The sequence below is a fragment of the Schistocerca gregaria genome, chromosome 5 (assembly GCF_023897955.1).
Source record: "Schistocerca gregaria isolate iqSchGreg1 chromosome 5, iqSchGreg1.2, whole genome shotgun sequence".
Taxonomy (NCBI): domain Eukaryota; kingdom Metazoa; phylum Arthropoda; class Insecta; order Orthoptera; family Acrididae; genus Schistocerca; species Schistocerca gregaria.
The window spans coordinates 500,053,992-500,066,390 of NC_064924.1; the positions used below are offsets into that span (position 1 = coordinate 500,053,992).

The 12,399-nt window shown below is 42.5% G+C and overlaps 1 protein-coding gene across 1 annotated transcript in view; it reads right to left on the reverse strand.

The window, feature by feature from the left end:
- LOC126272873 (putative phosphoenolpyruvate synthase) overlaps positions 1–12,399 on the reverse strand; it is a 329,859-nt gene that overhangs the window by 267,250 nt on the left and 50,210 nt on the right. Inside the window, exon 7 of the mRNA XM_049976096.1 lies at positions 7,042–7,263. Within this exon, the coding sequence (XP_049832053.1) occupies positions 7,042–7,263 (222 nt within the window). The remainder of the gene's footprint in view (positions 1–7,041; positions 7,264–12,399) is intronic.

A 12,399-nucleotide genomic window follows, 5' to 3' on the forward strand; every position in this document is an offset into this window, starting at 1 on the left:
TTGTTCTTTATGGCATTGTGTGATGACATCAGTGTTGCCTAGTATGAATTGGCATTAATGGTTGAGCCATTTGCCATAAACTCTGAGTACACAACTCCTCACAGATGAAAAATACAGTAACCATGATATTCCCTGCTAATAGCACAACTTTGGATTTCTTCTGTGGATGTGGAGAGGTTGGTCTCCATTCCACAGAAGCTCTCTCAGTTGCCGTTGTGAAATGGTGAACCCATGTCTCATTGCATGTGATTATGTGGCTTATGAAATCATTGCCATCACAGATTAATACTCAATTAACATTCAGTAACACTCAAGGAACATTCAAAGTACAGGCTGCCATAAATTCATGCCTTTGTGTGCAGGTGACAATGGTGATCATAGGACGAACCATGAGCATAATTTCTGATGCTGCAGATGATGGAATGAGCACTGGCTATTGAGATGTGCATTTGCTGAGTAATTTCCTTGAGAGTCACTCTGTGGCTGCTGCAAATCAGTTCCTTAATTTCCTGGATATTATTGCCTATGGTTGATATCAATGGCCTTCCTTATCAATCAGTGTAGCCCACCTCTGTGTGGTCTCGGTTAAATAGTTGGCACAGTTACACTACAGCTGGATGCGACATTCCATTTGATCCATTTACCACCAGAATTCCACAGTGAATTTATGTGTAATGGATACATTTAGCCCACAAGAGTCATATTGTCCTGCTTGCTTCAACTTTGGAGTATGTTACTGCACCATTTCACTTGGACACTGTGATGCAACCATTGCTTGTACCTCAGTAGAACTGTCTCTGCAAAAAACCTGGAATATTTACTTTTTCCTGACAATGTACTACCATATTCTTGTTGTACAATGATCTTAGCAAATGTAACTTCCTTTCTGAAGTCCCTACATACTAGATCTGACTCAGGACTACCTGAAAAGCAATGACAAGATGAATGATGGGAATGACTAGAAAGACAGGAAAACTAAGAAACAGACTGTGTATCAGACTAGAGTTGAAGACATGGTTATGGATGTAATGAAAATGAATGGCTCTGTGCAGGACATGTAATACATGGTAGATATACAAAGGAATTTGAAAGCCTCTTATGTCTTTGTTTTCTTACTAAGTGCTTCATTAATAACTTTTTTTACTTCTTTTCTCATACTGTCCTATTCTTGCTCAGTATCTTCTACTGCTTCAGCCTACTCGAGATACCAGTTTGGTCGTCTTCAATAAAGGTATCCAGCACTGACTCCATTAAGCAAATATACTTTTTGAACTTCATAATCTGTTCATTTTTTTTTTTTTTACATCTACATTTATCGTCTGCAAACCACCATGAACTGCATGTCAGACATGTAGCTTCCTACTCTTCTTCCATTTCAGGAATATGTCAGTTTACAATATTACTATAAAACAATTTGATCTCATGTTGTATTCTCTAAACAATCTGGTGTCTCTTACAATCCTTAGTTTTTCATTGATTATTTCATAATTTATGATAGATCCTCTAAATTTGTGAATGTGTTTGCTATTTTTAATGTTTTAAAAACAGTCCAGTCTCTTAGAAACTTCTTATTTTTGTGTCCAGTTTTCTCTACCTTCTCCCCCATCATTCCCACTACTCCTGAGATGTGGGTAGTTTCTACACTAACATTCAAGGCCCCTAGAAATATTATATGGTGTTTATTGTTACATTTATCAAGTACTTCTCAGAGGAAATTATTAAAAAAATTACGGACTTGTCAGTTTTTCTCTTCAGCTGCATAAGGTCTGATCACTGCCAGATTTTTCTGCCCTTCTTGATAACCAGCACTATGGTTCTGTAACTGACAGAACTATATTCTTTTATGTTCTTTTTCTAGTTTTTATGGGTGTAAATTGCTACACTTTTATTGGCTCTCTCTTGTGGGCTGGTCCACATCAGATAATCACTTATATATACATTCCCTTGGAATTTATTTTGTTTTCAGCTATAGCAGCAATGTCTATGTTAATATATTTTAATAAAATTACCAATTTATCTTTGTTTGCCTACTCTCTAAAGTTACAGGTAGCCACTTTAAGGTCCATTTCTGCTTGTTCTTTTTTGTAGTTGCATTAATACTAATTGCATCTTGTCAAATTCCAAGGCTTGTTTGGATATTTACAGTGAGAAAATGCCTCTGAACATGCCATGGGCACTGTGCAGAATAAGTCTGATGGTGGAGCTGCCACACTGAGGCTTCCAGACCTGTCTGTTTCTTGTCAGGATCGAATGCCTTAGATGGACTGTACCTCTTTTAAGTTGCCATGTACTCATCTTTCATCTTCCCCTGTTAGCTACACTACATTCACAGTGTATTGCTCGGGGCTTAGCGACATTCACCTTTATGGATTTGGGAGTTTTGCGAGGTAGAAAAGTGGTGCAAAATATCTATATAATTATTATAAAAACCGTTTTCTCCAAATTCATTATCACTCCAGGCTCCAAAGGGCACTAAATAACCAGTGTGACAAAATAACGTTTTCATCATCTTGTGTTCTGGTACCACATGCACTCAATTGAAACTGTAAGACTTTAAATTAGTAGGTCCTATAAGCTTACATATAAGCAGTTTATTATGTTGATTATGTAATCAAAGTAATTTGACAATAAGAATCATTATGATCAATGTTAAGTAGATATTTCAGTCTGTAAAACCTCTGATTTTTTTCTTCCAAACAACATGACCTCATTATGGAAGGCACAACTCTGTCACCTGGAACTTCTGTAATAAGGTTTGGTCACATTAATCAGTGTACGGGAATGGGATATGATTATTGGTTGAATGTAAGAACTATCCCCATTAAATTTCACATAGAGATATATTTTGCAGTAAGTCATATATGAGTACACAGCTTGTGATATAAAACAGAACTAAAAACTACATGGAGGCTCGACACAGCAGAGTCCAAAGATGGTGTTAATCATGGTTGATACAACCTAGCCACGTCACACAGCCTCCCCCCCCCCCCCCCTCCCCCAGTCCGGAGTAACACCGGTGAGACTTTGGCGGAGCTCGTGTGGGCATCGGTAGTAGTCATGCGAGTCGGCAGGCGCACAACCGGGATTTCCATCTCAGCCAAAGCAGAGTGAGTGGTGCCAGGTCTGCCTTGTAGTTGGTTAACCAGTGGGAGTAGACAATGTGTCGATCAGCCAGAGAGCAGGCATGTGGAACGGCCTGCAGCATGGTACAGTTGTGTCCATATGCAGATCAATCCATCCGACTAGATGAACCCACTGATTTTTGACAGGTCACGCTCGTGAAGGAGGGACAGGCTATACATCACACTAACATTTAACTGCCCACTGGATGGCAAAGCTGCAGTGTCTGTTAGGAGCACGAGCACACGGACATTGAAGGTGATGATCAACATGTCGTCCACATGGTGTGGTGGCACGTTGCAGCACAGGTTGAATGTGGAAGAGCAGGTCTTTGCAGGCAGGGAAGTGACAGCAAAACCCACACGTGGGGTGGATGGTAACACGCCTGGAAAACCTGCAAATCATGGGTTGGAGAAAACAGCACCGTGGGATGAGACAGTGCATTTTTAGGCTCCGTGGCGGAAAATTTGTCAGGAGGGTCCGACTGAGATGGCAGAGGGGCGTTGGAGTCCATGAAAGCAGGTTTGAGCCACAGTTTGAGGACGATCTTTAACCATAATGTTGAATGTTGTCTCACCTCACTGAAGTGCTTTAAAGGGGCTGAGGTAGAATGATTGCAGGGATTGTCTAATGGAATCATCCATGAGCATAACATGGGAGCACATGTTGAGTGCAGTTGGCATGTAAGTGTCTGGCGGAGAATGGATGATAGGTGGGAGTAGCCATGCATGTTTGAAGTGAGTGCGCATGCACGTGCAACTAATGAAATCTAGGGTGGGAGGAAAATCCTCAGGTGCCTGAGGCAGGATAAGGACTGGGTTCTCCCCGAAAACAAATTCAGAGATGGTTCCCTGTAAGTCTGGTATAAAGGTCGAATGGAGACCGAGTAACGCCCATGGAAGCACCTCAGACCAGCCAGAGGCAGTTTTGGATAGTTTTGAGGGTGTGGTGCCACCATTCAACTAACCCATTGCTTTGTAGGTGGTAGGCTGTTGTATGAATTTTTTTAATGCTGCAGAAGTTACATAAAATGGTGAACAGGGCAGACTCAAACTACTGACCTTGGTTAGTTGTGATGATGGTGGTGGTTGGGTAACCAAACCTGGAAATCAATGAGGAGACGAAACCCTTGGCCACAGTTTCAGTGGTGATGTTGAGTAAAGGAACAGCTTCCACCCAGCAAGACATGCAGGCAATTGTGGAGAGAATATATCAGTGGCCCTCTGACGGTGGTAGTGGACTGATAAGGTTGATATGTATGAAATCATCCTTGTTGCATTGACAGGGGACACAGCTGCATGCCCAGGTCTGACAGTCCAGTTTAATATTTTTCCAAATGATATGAGCTGTGTAGTGGCGCAGACACCAGGGTGAGCAATGTTATGTAAGGCATCGAAGACTTGCCAGCGAAATGTGGGTGGTCGCAATGGCTGCAGGGTGCCAGTAGAAGAATCGCACCACACTGCATCCAAAACGTTGGGGAACTTGGCTTTGGTAAACACAAGTGATGTTTGAGGATCTGTGAGGAGAGCTTGAGATTCTTCGTCAGAGTGCTGGAGAGTGGCCAGGTCAGGTAAGTCAATGATGAATAAGCCAGTATTGATCCGTGAGAAAAAATAAGCGGGGATTTTTTCTGTGCCTTTGATGTAGCGAATGTCTGTTGTGAATTGAGAGACTAAATCAAAGTGGCAGAAACGCCAAGGTGGTGGGTCCTCAGGAAGGTTGCAGAAAGCATCTGCTAGTGGTTTGTGATTGGTGAGGATGAAGAAAGAGTGGCCCTCAACGTCGGGGAGAAAGTGTTTGATGGCTTCATACACCACCAGAATTTCCCTATCAAAAGTGGAATATTTCTTCTGAGCTGTAGACAGTTTCTTAGAGAAGAAATGAAGGGGAGAAACTGTGTCACCCTTGCATTGCTGTAGTACTGCCCCCACTGCAATGTCGCTGGCATCCATAGTGATGAACAACTCAGCCGATGCGTCAGGATGGGTGAGTGTCACGGCGTTAGTTAAGGAAGATTATAGAGCCTTGAAGGCCTCCAGCATAGGTTCAGTCCAGCGACCTGGTTTAAGGCCTGAAGTTTGTTTGCCTGAGAGTGAGTCTGTCAGCTGGGGCCTATACGGCAGCGGCAGAAGGCAGATGCCGACGATAATAATTTATTGTATCCAAGAAACGTCAGAGTTCTTTATAAGTAGCTGGAGACGGCAGTGACATGATGGCCCGTACACAGGATTTAGAAGGCTGTACTCCATCTGAGGAGACGATGTAGCCCAAAAATGTGACAGAGGACTGGCGCAACTGGAATTTGTCCTTGTTGACCTCAATGCTGTTTGAGTTCAAAGTCTGGAGGACCTTGTATAAATGATTTTCGGATTCCTCAGCCTAGTTGCTGAAAATGAGTACATCATCCAGATATGCAAAGCAAAACTCGAACTGTCATAAGACATAACATAACGTTGCCACGTTTGTGACATATTTTTCAGGCCGAATGGCATGAAGTTGTATTGGAACAAACCGAGTGGCGTGATAATAGCTGTCTTTGGAATGTCTTCCACGCTACAGCAATCTGGTGACAGGCATGTTTACAGTCAATGACACTGATGATTGTGGCGCCCGAGGGGGAGGGGGCGGGGGGGAGGGGGGGCGCAGGTAGGGTTCGGTAACTCGTATGACCAAAGTTTAAGTTCTTCTTAAGTGAGCATGGAGAATTGTGCACACTAAAATGTTCTTGATTAATTTACCAATGAGGCAAAACTAAAACAGGTCACAGTTGATAGAGGCCAGGTGCATTTTGCAATAATGGAGGTGCTTCACACAACACAACAGTAACTGCTGTTGCAGTCTGTTGAGAATCAAAGTATGTGTGTGAATGTAGATCACTTTGAGCATTATACAATCGATGAGTAGGTACATAGTTCTCAATATTATTCACTTCACAGTTCACATGTTAGTGAGCACAGTCCAGTGACACAAAACCCGAGTCCATTGTTTGTGTTAGTGGCGTAGCACTCGACCGGTGTAGAGCAACAAAGTTTGAAGTTAACATGGCTGGAGATAATGAATCACTGTGAATTAATGTTGGCAAAGGAATGAAGACATCCAGTGATCGCTGTTGTGCTTCCAAATCTTCGAATAAAGCATTTGGTGAGGTAGCCATGGCTTTGTGTGCATAACCTGTTGATTTACAACTACTGGCATAAAAGTCGCAGAAGATGTAGAAACTTCGGGGTCACCAGTATGGAAAAGGGATACGATTATCAGTTGAATGCAATAGCTATCCCCATTAAATTCCACATAGAGATATATTTCGAAGTACGTCATATATGTGTACAAAGCTTGCGATACAGAACAGAACTAAAAACTTACATGGAGGCTCTGCAGAGCATTCAGAGACCAAAGATAGTGTTAATCATGGTCGATATGACCTATCAATGCCACAACTGCAATGTTGTGCAAGCTGATGATTGTTCAGTGTTCTCCTACTATATGAAATGTCTGACATCTTTGTCTACTGTTGCCTGCTTGGCAAAAGACATAGGAAAGGGTCTCTGAGATGGAAATGCTCATGAGGCTTATGCTTGTATTTGAGTTTTCTAACACTTCCTTCAAAAATATCTTGACATTCCACAAAATGTTTTTACAATTCAGTCATCACAGAAATATAATCAACTTTATCTACCTTGCTTAAAACAGCATTGGGCACGTTACTTTTACACTCACTGGTGACATGCTTGTTTCTCTGTGTACCATAACAAAATCATAATGCTTTAAATCTAATGTATGATTTGACTCCTCATGATTTAACACTTTCACTTATTCCATTGCCACATTACACTAACATGTTGAACTACTTGCTCCCATCATAGTTATAATAAGATATCTTGGGCATTTTAAGGCCAAGTATATATCAGTTTTACTTACTGAGTAACTCCTTCAATGCTGGATACTGCTGTTAGAGTGAACATAAATCCCTCCTTTGTGACTCCATTGAAAGTAATTCTCCTGTGTTGCCAAACTGCAGGGTTGAGACCCCAGTGATGTTTATTGAGACTCTGCATATGGATTTCATGCAATTTACCTTCCTCTGTCTCCACAGTTCCAAAAAACATTCCCCACTGCTCATAGCCATCACCTAGTTCATCCCTGTGGATAGTAAAAACATTACATTAGGTCTTACATTAACATTAGCTCTGCCTGAATAATCAAAACTTTTTAAGCTATTAAACAGAGACAGACAGTATGAACATTTGCTTTTAATTTCATAAACATCTTTCACAATATTATTGCATGCTGTGTCATCTGTTGTGGTGTGGTGGTTAGAAATGGCACCTGCGGACATGCAAGTCACTGGTTCCATTACCTCCTCCTTACTTATTACTTAACATTTGTGATTTCTGGAAGGTTCTGAGACTTACACATTTATGAAATATAGGAATTTGCTAGAACTTTCTCTAGTGATGAAGTAAGTTGAGATACACTCCTGGAAATGGAAAAAAGAACACATTGACACCGGTGTGTCAGACCCACCATACTTGCTCCGGACACTGCGAGAGGGCTGTACAAGCAATGATCACACGCACGGCACAGCGGACACACCAGGAACCGCGGTGTTGGCCGTTGAATGGCGCTAGCTGCGCAGCATTTGTGCACTGCCGCCATCAGTGTCAGCCAGTTTGCCATGGCATACGGAGCTCCATCGCAGTCTTTAACACTGGTAGCATGCCGCGACAGCGTGCACATGAACTATATGTGCAGTTGACGGACTTTGAGCGAGGGCGTATAGTGGGCATGCGGGAGGCCAGGTGGACGTACCGCCGAATTGCTCAACACGTGGGGTGTGAGGTCTCCACAGTACATCGATGTTGTCGCCAGTGGTCGTCGGAAGGTGCACGTGCCCGTCGACCTGGGACCGGACCGCAGCGACGCACGGATGCACGCCAAGACCGTAGGATCCTACGCAGTGCCGTAGGGGACCGCACCGCCACTTCCCAGCAAATTAGGGACACTGTTGCTCCTGGGGTATTGGCGAGGACCATTCGCAACCGTCTCCATGAAGCTGGGCTACGATCCCGCACACCGTTAGGCCGTCTTCCGCTCATGCCCCAACATCGTGCAGCCCGCCTCCAGTCGTGTCGCGACAGGCGTTAATGGAGGGACGAATGGAGACGTGTCGTCTTCAGCGATGAGAGTCGCTTCTGCCTTGGTGCCAATGATGGTCGTATGCGTGTTTGGCGCCGTGCAGGTGAGCGCCACAATCAGGAGTGCATACGACTGAGGCACACAGGGCCAACACCCGGCATCATGGTGTGGGGAGCGATCTCCTACACTGGCTCTACACCTCTGGTGATCGTCGAGGGGACACTGAATAGTGCACGGTACATCCAAACCATCATCGAACCCATCGTTCTACCATTCCTAGACGGGCAAGGGAACTTGCTGTTCCAACAGGACAATGCACGTCCGCATGTATCCCGTGCCACCCAACGTGCTCTAGAAGGTGTAAGTCAACTACCCTGGCCAGCAAGATCTCCGGATCTGTCCCCCATTGAGCATGTTTGGGACTGGATGAAGCGTCGTCTCATGCGGTCTGCACGTCCAGCACGAACGCTGGTCCAACTGCGGTGCCAGGTGGAAATGGCATGGCAAGCCGTTCCACAGGACTACATCCAGCATCTCTATGATCGTCTCCATGGGAGAATAGGAGCCTGCATTGCTGCGAAAGGTGGATATACACTGTACTAGTGCCGACATTGTGCATGCTCTGTTGCCTGTGTCTATGTGCCTGTGGTTCTGTCAGTGTGATCATGTGATGTATCTGACCCCAGGAATGTGTCAATAAAGTTTCCCCTTCCTGGGACAATGAATTCACGGTGTTCTTATTTCAATTTTCAGGAGTGTATATGGGTACTTCCCAAATGTGCTCAAGGAATTTATTTTCAGTGTGAAGTATTAGATCTTTTTGATAATCCTCTCTCATAACTGGTACTCAATTTTGGCGCCTATGTCATATAGTTTGGTGGAGATGCAGGGTGTCTCAAACAATGACATTGTCTTGACTCTGATAAGGCTGTGCAAGAAACATACCTTCAAAGGCAGGCTGCAGTACGGACAGTTTATTCCTCCCATGGTCTGTATTGCCAAAGTACTATTGGATTCAAAAGTATCAGTGTGCCAGTTGTATCTCAAACAATGGAAACACCAGGTAAGAATACCAACAATGTAAGGAAAAGATAGATTGCTACTAAGCATAGAGATGATACATGAAGTTGCACACAGGCACAATTAAATTAGCTTTTGGCCACAGCCTTTGTCAGAAAAAGAAAGAAAAACAGAAACGTTCAGACAAGCAAGCACACTTCACACACTTGTGACCTCTATCTCTGGCAGCCTGGATTGGCATTTTGGTCTGAGCTGCCACAGATGGTGGTGTTGTGTGCATGAGATGTGCTTGCTTGTGTGAATGAATTTGTATGTGTTTCTCTTTCTGCTTCGGACAAAGGCTGTAACCAAAAGCAAACGCAAACTGTGTCAATGGCAAGCATGATGAAGTTCAGTTGTTTGTTTGCAAAAGAGCAAGTTCCAACAAGCACTCTGTGTGTAATGAAAATGCAATTTTTTCAGACCCCGACACTGCAAAGCAATATGAAATGAAATAAGCATGTGAGGACTGTAATAGGGAATGTGAATAGTTGACTTAGGTTGGTTGGGAGAAGTTTAGGAAAATGTGGTTCTTCTGTAAAGAAACAGCATTCAGTATGCTAGTGTGACCTATTCTTGAGTAGTGCTTCAGTGTTTGGGATCTGCACCAGGTTGGATCCAAGCAAGACATTGAAGCAAAACAGAGGCAGGCTGATAAATTTCTTACTGGTAGATTCGAACAACAAGCAAGTGTTTCAGAGCTGCTTTGGGAGCTCAAATGGGAATCCCTGGAAGGAAAGTGATGATCTTTTTGAACAACACTATTGAGAAAATTTAGAGAACCAGCATATGAAGCTGACTGCAGAGCAATTGTCCTGCCATCAACATGCATTTCATGTAAGGACCATGAAGACAAGATACAAGAAATTATGGCTTATATGGAGGCAGACACACAGTTGTTTTCCCCTCACTCTATCTGTGAGTAGAACAGCAAAAGAAACAGCTAATAGTGGTACAGGGCACCCTCTGCCAAGCACCACACAGTGGCTTGTGAAGTATGATGTAGATGTAGATGTGGCTGTAGTGATTCTAGAGTTGATCAGTGCAAATCAACTGCAACAGCAAGGAAGGCACACACTTATTCCATCCAATGCCATGCTTATAAATTGTTTGTCACTTTGCAGATTGCTACAGCCAAAATAGATATTCAATTTGGCACTGCTGTGTCCATGACTCTTTTTAACAGAGACACATATGAACTGTAAGGCAAGCCAAAGCTATATGGGTATGACATTCCTATAATAAGCATTTCAGCCTAACTGCCACATTTTGTAATCTTATAAAAACAGTTTTGAGCCCATATGAAAATGAAAAATTTTTGGTATTGACTCGTTTGAGCTGTTTGATTTGCACACCCAAAAACTGAAAACTCCTCTATGCCTGCTGCCAGGGTATCTGAATTTTGTGCTGAATTTAGTGACTTTTTCAAGGTGCACTAGGCAAAGCTAATAATTTCAAGGCTCACATTACCATGAAAGACAATGAGCAACCATAGTTTTGCTGAGTGTGGCCATCCCTCATACTGTTAGAGAACTCTCATCTTGGCAGGACAATGGTGTGGTTTCCCTGGTAGTAGTCAGTCAGTGGGAATCTGCTTTGGTTATTATTATGAAACCATCAGGAAAATTATGATTATGTGTAGATTTCAAGGCAAAGGTAAATCCACAGACCATGACTGACTCTTTTCCTTTACTGTGGCCTGAGGAACTCATGAACAAGCTAACTGCCATTGCTTCTTTTCCAAGATGGATGTTCACAACACTTATTTGAAGCTTCCCTTGGATGAATAGTAACAATGACCTTTTGTTATAAACATCCACATGGAGTATTCAAGTTTTTGGGATTGTCCTTTGGTAGTGCAACTGCACCTGCATTTTTTTCAGAATTACTTGCAACAGTTGACTGCTGCAGTTCCTATTTGTACAACATCATAGTTGAAGGTTGTACTCTCGATGTACATCTTTCTAATCTCACGAAATTATTTCAGCTACTCTTAGATGCTGGTTGAAATTGTAATAAGACTAAGTGCTCCTTGTAATATTTGGGACATGTTATCAACAGTCAGAGTATCCACTGCTGACAGGAACACTTAACTGCCATCAGGGACCTTCCAGCTCATCAAAATGTCAATGGGCTTGGATAAACTCACTCATTATATTCGTTTCATCCCATACACTGTGGAGATTTCAGCTCCACTTCATCATCTGCGATGAAACAATGTTCTGTTTGAGTAGACTAGGGAGTATCAAACAGCATTTTGGAAACTGAAGGATGTTTTACTGAGTGATTTGTACATTTTAATCCCAATAAATCAGTAATGCTAGCAGTTGACACATCCTCTTAATGGACTGGTACTATTCTCTCATGCATAGTTGATCATTAGACAGGCCAATAGACTATCTTCCTGTGTTAAAAATATGGTTTGCACTGTTGTTCTTTTGATTGACTGTAACAATCAAAGTGCATTTACGGTCAATATTCTCACAAAATATCTATTATTTTTATGTAATTAAGGCTTAAAAATCATTAAATATCAAGATTTGGTTAAATGGTCAAAAATTCTCTGTTATTGGCTGCTCTGGTGATTTCACAGACTAGGAGTAAGTCAATGTTATACGAGTGTTACAGGAGTGTCAGCCAAAATTATTTTCTGCGAACAGTTTAGTTATTTAGTGATGGTAAATGCAGTTACAATTTTTAAGTAAAAATAGGAAGGAATTTTGTGAACCCTGATAGTGAAAACCTTCAGAAAGTTGATGCACTCATGTTCCATCAATTTAGAGCAGTAATATGTGCAATGTAGGACATTCTTTTCCCTGCTCCCTGCAGCACCATTAAACTCGCTCAAAACTAAGGAACTGTAGAACTTTTCCAAATGGGTCACAATATTATAATTAGATTGTCAACTGTCAGTCATGAGCTATGACCCATAGCACAATAAAACTATTCTTGGCAAACCTTACTGCTGATCTACAGCAGAGATCCTGTTTTGATGAAGATCTCAGAGGCACAATAGATAGCTCATCTGACTGGTGATAGTGAGGTCACATGTTTGAATCCTGGTAGCATAGAATTTTAAAA